The following is a 12,734-nucleotide window of genomic DNA, read 5'->3' as shown; positions in this document are numbered from 1 at the left end:
TCCGTAGTGTTGAATAGTTAATCGCTACGCCACGCTTACAGGTGTCGATGTAGTACGATTCCCTCATGGAAGAAACTTTTTGTGTAACGCATAAAAGTTCTCATTCTTTATTATCTACAGAAAATCTCAGGAACATCTTTTTGGCTCGACTCAGAAATCAGACCCGAGAATCAGTACCTCGATTCTCTACTACTATCGACTACCGACAACCGGCTAGCTAATTTTGACATTTAGAATGTACTGCCAAAATGTATCCTACGACACCCGTCAGAGGCGCTGATCAGATTTTCATACAAAATTTCTCGATGACAGGTCGGTTGTCGGTAGTCGATAGTAGTAGAGAATTGAGCTACTGCAATCGCGAAAGGAATTATTATTATAGGTAGTAATGAAAGAGACACGCAATTTTAAATGTTTATTTATTAAAAGTTACATTATTCAACGTTTAACATCAGTTTATTATTATTGGCACTTAAAATGTTTACTCCCTTCTCTTCGTGCTGTTTATGTATGCTTTTTCTGTAACAAAAATAATTCCATTGTTAATCGAGAACACTGCCTACTGCTTAGTATGGTGACATATACACATAATAATATGTGGTTGCGTAGAAAAGGTATTCAAAATTCCAATAGAAAAAAAGCTTATCCAGATTACAAGTTTTAGGGGATTCACAAGCGATAATTACGGAATTATATTTTTAAGTATACCTTTCCTCTCAGCAATTCCTATAGCATAAGATGGTAAAAGAGGAATACCCCAATTTTGTGAATTGTTCGTCATCAATAAACCAGATATAATTTTTTAATATTTTGATTCATATGAATTGTAAATTACAAATACTGTTATGAATACTCAGTATGATTGTTCATTAAACAAGACAAGTAAGAAATTAAACAGTAGTGATAGATGTCAGATGACTTATCTGCTAGATTCTGTGATTATGAAAACACTCAAAATAAAATCAAAAGTAGAGGTGAAACTAGGTCTCAAATTAAATAGTTAAAGCCTTACCCTCTTATTCATAAAAATATATGAAGTTATGAAAAGCTTATAAAATGTTTTGTTTCTTTCACTCCTTAGCGAAATGAAAGAGAGAAAACATATTTTAGTGGTTGTTTAACTAATTTATAGTGTGTTTATGAATAAGGGGGCTAGTTCTAAGTTGGCACTTACGCATGGGGTGTTGGCGGCAACGAAGTTGACCAGAGATTCGAACATGTTAGCGGGGGTTGGGGTCTCGCATGTTTCCAGTTTGCTGACAACGCAAGACTTGAGCTGATCGAGCTTAGCGCAACGCTCCTGCAACATAAAACATTTATACTCGCACAACATAGATATAAAAATTCGTTTGTAGTGCCAATTTTTCTTTGCTACAGTAGTCATTCCAAACTTGCAAACTACATCATGTCATTTTATCGGACTCTCGCTCGCAATTTTTTACATTTCTATGATTACTGTATGTGTCCGTCGTAAGTCTGTTCTTGGTTAAATGAAAAGATAATTTGATTTTGATTCTTTTGATTTTTGCGTGGTTCGCAATGTAACATACATTACAAAACAATATTTTTTAATCTTAATTCAGAAGTTAATCATTGTTTAACTTACAGCAACAGTGAGTTTCTTAGCATCTTCAAGGGACGTGAAAGAGTTCTTAAAGTTATCGGCGCAAGTTTTTATGTCACTGGCCTTGCTCTGGAAGCATTCGGGACCACCCTCGGCGATGAACACTGAAAACAAATAAATTAAAATTATAAATTTGAATAATTAATCCCACTGGCACTGGTTTTCTTGTCCAATAATAAACTGCAGCCAAATGCGAGCCTCTAGCACCTCGATCGAATGTAGAGATATGCAATTTCAAGTCATGCTCCGAGAGATTTGTATCGTTCATTCATTCATAGTTTGGTTAGTGGTCAACCTAGTGTCAAACTTGTTCAAGCCGCCCGAAGGTCTTTGACGCGGTTTTTTGTGTCGCAGACGATTCGCGTCAAAGTTACAAAGACAGCATGATACAAACAAGGACTCCTTTCTGCAATCAGCTGCCAAATTAATTACGACCTTAGAAATTAAAACTCACGGGCAATTCTGTCTCCATCCTTGTAGCAAACGAAGTCAATGAGCTGGTCGGAGCTGTTCTTGGCTGAGTTGAGGTGTTCAAGACTTTCGGAGCCTATGCAAGGGGCTACTCCGTCAAACAGGTTGTGCAAACAGGTCTTCAGTTGAGGGCTCTTTGCGCAGTACCTGGTGAAAACATACAGGTGTTTAAAAACATTTCAGAAACCAGTTTTTTTACTGTTGGATAGCCTATTTATTGAGGAAAGCTATAGGCTATATAACATTTCGCTAAGATCAACGGGGGGCAAAGTAACAGTAAAAAGCGTTACAAAAACGGGGAAAAATATGACCTATTCTCTCTTATGTGACGCAAGTGAATTTGCGCGGGTCAGCTACTCTTAGTTATGGCTTTAAAATGTTAAATAGAACTTACTTCTTGAAGACCTCGTCGAGGGCACCGTTGGGCTTAGCCTCTTCAATTTCCTTCTGCACGGTGTGAACGTCAATGAGGTTCTTCAAGCAGTCAACGAAGTTCTTGAAGACATTCTGCAAAAAGAAGAAATGTTGACTTAAACTTATTTACTTCTTTTAAAACTAAGTACTATATCTGTACCTTAGTATATATACATAGCAACTTATATACCCGAAGGTGAAGGTGGTGTATGAAATACACCCACGTTTCGATATTTACAACGTTGGACCTATATACCAGGGGATGGGCCCATTTCCAAATAACAGTCACATTACCAGTCTTATAGTATATACTCGGCTTACTATTGCAATTATTCTAATAAGAAATCGAAAAGTCCATAATCACTGCCCTAGGAATCAAACCCAAGACGTCGTGTTCAGCAGTCGTATTCACTACCGTCTACTACCCAGACCACAGAGAGAGCTAAATGCAATCCGACAGCAAAGTGCAACAACTCGAAATTAGACTGCCATACGATATCAAGGTCGAAAACAGATGATTTTAACCCATTAAAATATTCTCCCGATCATTTACCTTTTACAAAACATTCCAATGTACTTAGTTTAGTCTTATTTGATGTAATATGTAATGAGAACGTGTCGTAACAAGCAGTGTAAAATTCAGACAGCAGTTGTGTTGCTATTATTATGTTAATTGTATTTAAAAGGCCGATTTTATGATTCAATATGTATAAATGCTTTTTGACGTAACAGACTATTGTGATTGTTTTACATACTATGTTAATAGCAAGTCGCTTGGGATTTCTCTGAAAAACTCGAGTCATTGATGAGCTCAAGATCTATCTGATCTACACAACCCACTTTAAACGACAACTATGTAGAGAGTCTTGGCACGCACATTTATCCAGATTATAATTAATAATTTGGTTATTTCGCAAAATAAACCAACTGCATCAATCATGCCATTCGTCAGCTGTTTAAGGCTGTGAGTTGTTTTAGATTTTCAACTTTGTATAAGTACGTCCACCAGACGCGAACCTTGCATACAATTACTCTCTACTGAGTTGTTGGACTATGACTTCGATAGAAAATACTATCTTACTAGGAAAAGGGTGCTTTTCTACGACCAAATGCAAGGACCCCCATTAAGAAATGTATTAACTTACTATCTTCCGTCCGCGACTGCGTTGTAAAAAGGTTTCCCGTAGTAAAAAGTATCATAGGTGTAAATCTAGGTTAATTTCAGTTAAATCAGTCGAAAATTTAAGAAGATCTATACAAACTTTCACCCCCTTTTTTATTCCCTAAGGGTTGGAATTTATCAAAATCCTTTCTTAGCGGATGCCTACGTCATAACATCTACCTGCATGCCGAATTTCAGCCCGATTCGCCCTGTGGTTTGGGCTGTGCGTTGATAGATCACTATGTCAGTCACTCAGTCAGTCACCTTTGAGTTTTATACATATAGATAAATAATGTGTTACCTGAACTTCATCAACTTTGTCTTCAGCGCCGCTCTTCTTGCATTGTTCTCTGAGGAGCTCTCGCATTTGCGCCCGTTTGTCGGAGGGTAGCTCGTATTCAGCTAATACGGCTGAAATGTACAATATATTATTATTAGTAATTAATTATAAATGTTACCTAACTGCACGTTAGAAATAAAAGTTTGTAGTTCAAGCAGCGTTCACTGGCCTATTCCTATGTAAAAAGGGTGTGATTTGTGAATTCGAAACATGTGAGGATTATTATTTTGGAATATATATACATATACCTATTATAACTAGCTGACCCGCGCAACTTCGCTTGCGTCACAGAAGAGAGAATGCGTCATAATTTCTCATTACTTCTCCGCTCCTGTTGGTTGCAGCGTGATGATATATAGCCTATAGCCTTCCTCAAGAAATAGGCTATCTAACACTGAAATAATTTTTCAAATCGGATCAGTAGTTCCTGAGATTCGCGCGTTCAAACAAACAAACAAACTCTTCAACTTTATAATATTAGTATAAATTGATGTAATTATAAAATATATTTTTTTTAACATTATACTTTTTCGTTCAGATTATAGTATCGGTGTTACCCGATAAATGTTATGAAAAAACGAAGTCTTCGTCATCATACGTAGGTTAGAAAGCTAAGCTACAAAATAAGCTGTTTTTGTTTGCCAAACTGTTGTTACTTATATCCATATATAAAATTAGTATTCCCCAAAGCTAATCTTAATTCACAATCCGTAATATTTAATACAAGGGTCAGTTAGCAACAAGACTTCAATATAATTAAAGAAAAATAACAATATCTCTCAATAATATTTGTGTAAGATAAAAGTGTTAATTAGTAGAACTTTATCCGCTTAGGTAATACTTTAATAAATAATGTGATTTGATAAATTGACAGGTCAGGGCGATGACCCCGTTTGACCTTTTGTATTATCAATATTATTGAAAAATATTTGCCAAGTACGAAAATATTAGGTATGCATTTATACAGTAATCGGCAATGTGCATTATTACGCAAAATACGTATATTTTGATTAATTATACTTTTAACTAATTTATTTTTAATTATTATATTTGTTCTTTGTTACTTTGATAATCTAGGTCTATAACTGATCTAAACGAATGATCCCCGGTTTCTGAGGTACATTACAAAAAAAAGGTATTGAATAGATAAACTACTAAATGTACCTACTCAGAAACCGGATATTAATGATTCTTTTTAATTAAATAAAATAAATAAATAAATATTATTGGACAACTCACACACGGTTATTTGATTCCAAACTAAGCAGAGCTTGTACTATGGTAACCAAATAACTGATAAACATACTTATATACTTCTAAATACATACTTATATAGATACATTAACATCCAGGCTCAGAACAAATACTCGTGCTCATCACACAAAGATTTGTCCCGGGTGGGATTCGAACCCAGAAATTAAAATTATTAGATTTAGACATGTCAATTCGGTAAAAAAGCGAAATTAAATAACAATAAATAATTATTCACAGTATATACAAGTTCCCAACCCGCACTTGGCCGGCGTGGTGGACTTAAAAAGTTGGATATAAATGCTATTTAACGATGCCATTATTTTCCGATAATTGCATCAGTTTTACTTCGAATTGTCTCCATTCTGTAGATCAATTCTCTACTACTATCGACTATCAATAACCGGCTTGTCATCGAGAAATTTTGTATGAAACCCTGGTTACGGCTTCTAACGGGCTTCATAGGAACTAGTTTCGCAGCGCATCCTAAATGTCAAACTCTCGATACTCGACAGTACAGAATGTATAGTAGCTCGATTCTCTGCTTCTGTCGAGTATCGACAACCGGCTAGCTATCGAAAAAACTTGTATGAAAATCTGATCAGCGCCTCTAGCGGACGTCGAAGAAAATATTTTGGCAGTACATTTTAAATGTCAAACTCTCGATGCTCGATGGTTCGAATTGTAGAGAATTGCGCTACAGAATTTCGTTACTGCTCTCAAGTCAGCGGTCAAGCTGTCAGACCGAGTTCAAACGATGTTCCTGATCAAGTAAATTGGTAAATGGGATGTGCTCGCCCGGCGGAAGAGGGGAACGAGTTGATTGGCCAGCTACATGACACTACATACTACGTACAATGCAATGTTACCATCGATTTCAAAGAAAGCGAGACCCTTTTATAACTACGATCATATTTACACGATCAAAGAGCATGTAAAGTGCAGTTTATATAAGATATTTTGATCTTCGTCTATAATATATATAACTTAACCCGAAAATTAGGCAGAGGTTCATTTTTAACCCTTTGCCGCCCCAATGCTGGGTAAGGGTCTCCTCCCAACGAGGGAGAGATTAGGCCTTGAGTCCACCACGCAAGTGAGCGGGTTAGGGACTTTGAATGTCCTCAATAAATGTATTAAACAAATTTTAGTAAACTACCTAAAGAAAAATAAATGCTGATATTAGTCACCTCAGTCAGTTTTCAATGCAATAATTTCAAATGCTTTTAAAAATATTAGAAATATTTATCATTGACGCTCCTTACAAATAAATATTGTTATTCAATATTTATTTAATCAATTTACAATATATTTGTTTAATTTCACTATCAATTAGATAAATATGATTCATATGTAACGGGCACAATAAATATTGATAATGATTAAATAATTTCCTAAGCATATGTGAGCTGTAGGGTCAAAGGCCTATAGATAAGGAAGGACAAGTCAAGTAATAAAGGCTTAATTGTACAATTTATGTTTTATCCAGGAATTGCAATAAACATCACTTGTGTTTAACGACGACAGACGTCTTAGGGAAGGTTCATATCTGACGGAACATGCGTCGCGTATTACCAGATTAGACAAATGTATAGAATAACACTTGCCCCCGGTTTCTGCGGTACATTTAACGGTAGTTTATCTATTCAATAGCGATTAAACTCATAATATATAAAAAAAATGCTATTGAATAGATAAACTACCGCTCAATGTGCTCAGAAACCGGGGATTGACCGTTCACACTCAACCGATGATGCATCGTTGCGAATCCCATACTATTTAGTCTACGCCCGAAGCATCTTCCGTCAGATGTGAACCGCAAAAGTAATAGCTAAGGGACGACCCTTAGCTATTACTTTTGCTACGTCAATAATTCATACAGTAAGTATTTTATTCTAAGATACTTGTTTTATTTTAGTTTTTCATTTTCATTCACATTTGCGTGAAACTTTCAGGATTTTCTTGTCAGCATGTTTATTTTCCAATCTCTCAAAATCTATTGAGCATATTGAATGAATTTTTACACAATTCTTTAACCTGGGTTATAATACATTGAGTGAATCATATCTACGGGTAGAAATCAACTAAGTATATTAAAATTAGTTCAAAATTAGCCACTTTGTATGTATGTATAATCAAACTTTAGCCACCTACAGTACAAGGTTGATTTATTTATAATAATTCATATGTTTCCCACTCAATACGCAATTTTCATATTATGACTAATAAGACTAATTACTAAGCAAGCAAATTCAATTGTTTCCGAGATAAATTAATATAAATAGTTTTTTACTATCGCGCGCGAAAATCACATTAATGTAGGAAACGAATGTTAGTTTCTTTAAAAGACTTATGTTGGGAAATTCGCAAACATACAAACAACAGAGACCAAGAACCCGAAACAACAATCAGTGCCAACACAAATAATTGCTTTATGTGGGAATGGAAGCCACGAAACGCACAGTAATTATCAGCGTTGTGAATTTTCATAGCAGTTTTCTCGGTAGCTACTCGGATATCAATAAATAAATTGATTGTGTAGGAAACTTAACTGTCTGTGTGCTCTAAAAGATGGTATATACGACTGGTGATCATTTAAAGGTGTAGGGTAAATTTCTGGATCAAAAAAAGTCCTATAATGTATATAGATTAATTTCAATAGTAGCCCGAATTTCGTAACGTGCCTACAAAATCTTGCCTCCTTTTTTCTTTCATTCTTTTTTTATTTTAAGACAACTTCTGCACTAAGAATTGCTATTGTGTCGCGGGGACTTTTACAAACATACAAGCAACGGACACAAAGCACAACCAGACCCGAAACAATTATTTGTGGATCGCACAAATAATTGTCCCGTGTGAGAATCGAACCCACGACCAATGGTTGCAGCGTGGTGACCTAAACCACTGCGCCACGGGGTGTGATGATTCATCCCACATCCTCTAGCGTATATCATATAACATAGTGTACAAACAATATTTAAAAAAAACTGTCGCTAAATGTACCTCAGAAACCGGGGGTTAGTGTAGGAAATCTTTCTTTAGTCAAGTGCTACTACGCTAGACGTTACCAATCGTTATATTAGGAAATATACTCCTCATTAACTGCGATAGGAAAAACAGTTCAGACAAGGATGTACTGATGAGAAGGACAGTGGAGTAATTGTAGCCGTCAGGCGTCAGCGTGACCTCGACAATGATATTTCCCTGTCTTCCTTCTGTCGCAAAGATCATTGTGACGGTTCACGTGTTTCAACATCTATACTAATATAATAAAGCTGAAGAGTTTATTTGTTTCTTTGTTTGAACGCGCTAATCTCAGAAACTAGTGGTCCGATTTGAAAAAATATTTTAGTGTCAGATAGTTCATTTATCGAGGAAGGTTATAGGCTATATAACATTACGCTAAGGTCATTAGGAGCGGAGTAGCAACGAAAAATGTTACAAAAACGGGGAAAAATTTGACCCATTCTCTTAGGTGACGCAAGCGGAGTTGAGCGGGTCAGCTATCAGTTATAATAGATTAATTCTTATGAGATTTAGGTTCAACGTATTTTAACTTAAGTACCTTTTGTTTGTACTAACTTATATTAAAACTAGCTTTTGTCCCGCCTCATCGTTCGCGTGGTTTGTGACTTAGGACAGTTTTCATATAAACTTTCTACCCTATTTTATCCCCTTGGGGGTAGAATTAATCAAAATCCTATTTCAATTCTTAACGGATGTCTACGTCATAACATCTACCTGCATGCTAAATTTCAGCCCAATACGTGCAGAGGTTTGGGCTGTGCGTTGATAGATCAATATGTCAGTCAGTCAGTCAGATACCTTTCAGTTATATTCACCAATAGAATTATGTTGATAAGTTAGGCTAGAAATCACGGGCAAGAGCATATTTCAATAATTATAATTAAAGGCTAGCACAAGGGGTTGTTCTTGTTTTACAGGGACTATTACGTTCACAAACAACGCATTCCTGTATTGTATTTTATTGTCCTGTATTTGCAAGTATATCACCAAAAGGACAATGTTTTCAATAAACAAATCAACATAGTAACAATGAATACATTTGTTGTTCTAAATCACGTCATTATTACAATTGCGTTAACTCTCAAACGGTTGTTGCCTAAACATAGTTTAAACAAAATAAGATGACTCATGTTGACACATCGTTTATTTATCAACATATAGTTATACTACGTAACTGTTATATATTATACTAGCTGACTCGGCAAACGTTGTTTTGCCATAAAAATTAAATAAAAAAACATTGTCCAGCGGACAAAATTGTGAATCTAAACCATTGTCAGATCACCTTGAACACACACAAAAAATTTTAATCAAAATCGGTCCAGTCGTTTAAGAGAAGTTCAGTGACATACACACTTACAGAAGAATTATATATATAAAGATTTATCTTCCTCTCCTTCTAGAATGTAGACTCAGGGATTTTGTCCAAAGAAGTCGGAGTGAACGAACTCAGGACATTTAGAGAAAGTTTTGCTGGAGACTTAGAGTTACAATCAAAATCTTTTGCAGAAGATTCCAGGCCATTCGATTGGGAAAACTGTGGTAGACTAATCTAGTTTTATAATATAATTTAATTAGTTAACTCATAACAATGGAGTATGATACAGAACAGACAGGTTTGGAAGGAAAGAGGGGAGACCCTTGCCCAGCAGTGGGACACATAAAGGGCTAATAAATCCATGCTTCTGAGGCAACGTTAAATGTGAACCGGGTAACTGTCTATTGAGTTTAATGTCAATCGAAAACTTTACTGTTAAATTCTGGATAAGGGTCGGCGCAAACGGGCCACCGACCACAGCCACTGGTGGCCAGCGACACCCACTTAACACGTTTTTCCATATATTTTGTATAGACACACCGCACACGTGTAGCCGGTGGCGGCCACTCGCTACAGAATACAAAATATATGGAAAAGCGTGTTAAGTGGGTGTCGCTGGCCACCAGTGGCTGTGGTCGGTGGCCCGTTTGCGCCAACCCTAAAGCAAAGTAAAAAATTGGTATTTTATTGTTCTTTTTCTAAATTTTCTGTAACTGTTTCTATGGGCATACATTTTATATTCACTTGTATATCTAAAAGAAATTTGCAAAGGTAAAAGTAAAACGTAAATATACAAAGAAAATGAAGATTGACAGTGGATGAGAGTGGGAGACTCAGTAAACATAACAATACAATACAATTATCTTTAAGTTAATGAAGTAAGATAAACTCTGGTACAGATAACCTATGAAGCTATTACATCAGCTTTCTAAGATAAAATATGACTACAGGAGAGAGTTTTAAAAGTATATACCAATATATAATTTCTTAAATGTAATCGTGTTAACAATATTGTCCTAGCCGGTATCCGGCTTCAGCGGTCAGTTTTATTGAAATTGCCCAAAAGTGCAGGACTTGGTTTATAGTATCAAAGTGTGTACACTCTCTATTCCCTTACTCGTGTTATAACCTGGAGGTCCGATAGGCAGTCGCTGCATGTAAAATACTGGTATTCAGCTGCATCCAGTGGGACTGGTAGCCAGCTCCAATATAATTGGAAGAAGGGCTAGACTTATTTATGATGATTGCTTTTAAAATAAAACTGGTTATTATTATTCTTTGTGTTACTAATTACGTCTAACAAAAATAATTATGATTGGAAAGTTTGGGACAACAGCTATTATTAGGTAATTGCGAAGCTGTGATTAAAGGTTTCTTAGAAGTTAAATCTAGAAAAAAATTGTGATAAAAGAAACTGGACCTTATATGGACAAAGGAAACAAAAAAAAATGCTTTCAGCATTGAAGTGTGATAGTATCAAAATTGATTAAGTATGTAGTATACAAATCTATTTTTTACATCAATGTGAACATTTGACGTATATAAAAAATTATAGGAGGAATTTATAATTCTGTTCACACGGACGTGATGCTATACGCCTGTTACACCAGAAGGTGTAAGGTGTACGGAATAGGTCCACGTTTTGACAATTACATTGTTTGTCCACAGCGATATATGAATTAGAAAAGACCAATAATACTTTGCCCGATACAGGAACCGAACCTGTGATCTGTTGTCGTTTGCACTACAACCGAGATTACAGAAGCACTCAAAAATATATTTTTTTAAGAACTATGACATATTATGTTGTCGATTTAATTTAAAACTGCAATTTGAGACTTAAGTTGGTACTTTGGTACCTAAAACAAAAACAATATTTTATGCTTAGTTTTCCTTATTTAATAGCTAAATGTATATTTGTAATTATTTAATATAAATATAATTTTCAATTCCCCGATTTACCTCATTTACAAGAATACAAATATAATTCCTCGTCAATAAGAACAGTTTTGTATATTGTTCACAAAAGTATTGTAAAACTAAATATTGATGAACGTAAATGAATAAGTAAACATTATTTAAAAAAGTAGAACAGCCTCAATCAATCAATGACAAAAGGGTTTTAAGTGGGTAGATGTTAAATAGCATAATACAATTATTTCAAAGAAAACATTTTAACCCTTAAACATATGCATAATATCACGCCTTTTCCCATAGGGGTAGGCAGAAACCAACGAACGCCACTTGGTACGATCCTTACAAACTTTAATTGTTCTCAAAAGTTAACTATCTTTGTTTAATAAGCATTATACCAATGGGAATTAAAAAAATATATATTGCTTAATTTTGCCATGTTTTTCGGCATTTAATTATTATATTGTCATATTAATTCCAATCCATTTTTGGACTTCTCAAATCAATTTTCAATTCATAGCAACGGGAGAACGACATACGAATAAAAAAGTCCTTTATTAATTTAATTCGCGTAAACGTCCGAAATTAGACAATTAAGGTACTTACCCACTGCCAGAGCGGCGAAGATAATCGCTTTGAACATCATGTTGATTCACTGTACCTAATACTAGTCCGCGCAAACGTCGAGTGACAACTGAAGCGACAGACTATGTTGGCCCGTTATATACACACAGCGTAAAGACACGAGTTCACTTATGCGGATAATTTTATTAGTATTTAACTAATTTGTCATACATTTTAAGTGTTTGCGTTATCTTTTTTACTGGTTAAGGTGTATTTTTAATAGGCTTACGGTCGTTCGACGGCAAGTCTTTTAAATATACGAAGCGATTTTAAATTTATTTTTCTACTTACTATAAAATGCTATAAATATCTGTATCATTTTAGGTTTAAGTTAAGATTTATTATTTGAGACTTATTTTTTCATATTTATATGCTGTTTGTTTCTCAAAGAATAAATAAATTCACTGTACATTAGTAACGACAACAAAACCGATGTAATGTTGTACCAAATATAATAAGATATCCCAATAAACATATATTTAATAAGTACTAATATAAAATTCGAAGAAATATAATCAAAACAAGGAAATCTCTAGTTAGAAGCGTCCTAAGTAATATTGATATTATAATGGACTTCATCAATGTTTGC

At 34.9% G+C, this 12,734-nt stretch overlaps 1 protein-coding gene across 1 annotated transcript; it reads right to left on the bottom strand.

The window, feature by feature from the left end:
* Positions 1-402: 402 nt before the first annotated feature.
* On the bottom strand, positions 403-12,288 carry LOC142973144 (27 kDa hemolymph protein-like). The gene is made up of 7 exons (XM_076114735.1): positions 12,128-12,288; positions 3,973-4,082; positions 2,490-2,602; positions 2,079-2,242; positions 1,607-1,728; positions 1,175-1,300; positions 403-519 (listed from the first exon to the last, which is right to left on the bottom strand). The coding sequence occupies exons 1-7, from the start codon at positions 12,165-12,167 to the stop codon at positions 505-507; spliced, it is 690 nt and encodes a 229-aa protein (XP_075970850.1). The 5' UTR covers positions 12,168-12,288; the 3' UTR covers positions 403-504.
* Between the last annotated feature and the right edge of the window lie 446 nt (positions 12,289-12,734).

The sequence above is a fragment of the Anticarsia gemmatalis genome, chromosome 5 (assembly GCF_050436995.1).
Source record: "Anticarsia gemmatalis isolate Benzon Research Colony breed Stoneville strain chromosome 5, ilAntGemm2 primary, whole genome shotgun sequence".
NCBI classification, from domain to species: Eukaryota; Metazoa; Arthropoda; class Insecta; order Lepidoptera; family Erebidae; genus Anticarsia; species Anticarsia gemmatalis.
Note: the sequence above shows the minus strand (reverse complement) of the source record. Positions and strands in the feature narration are given on the sequence as shown.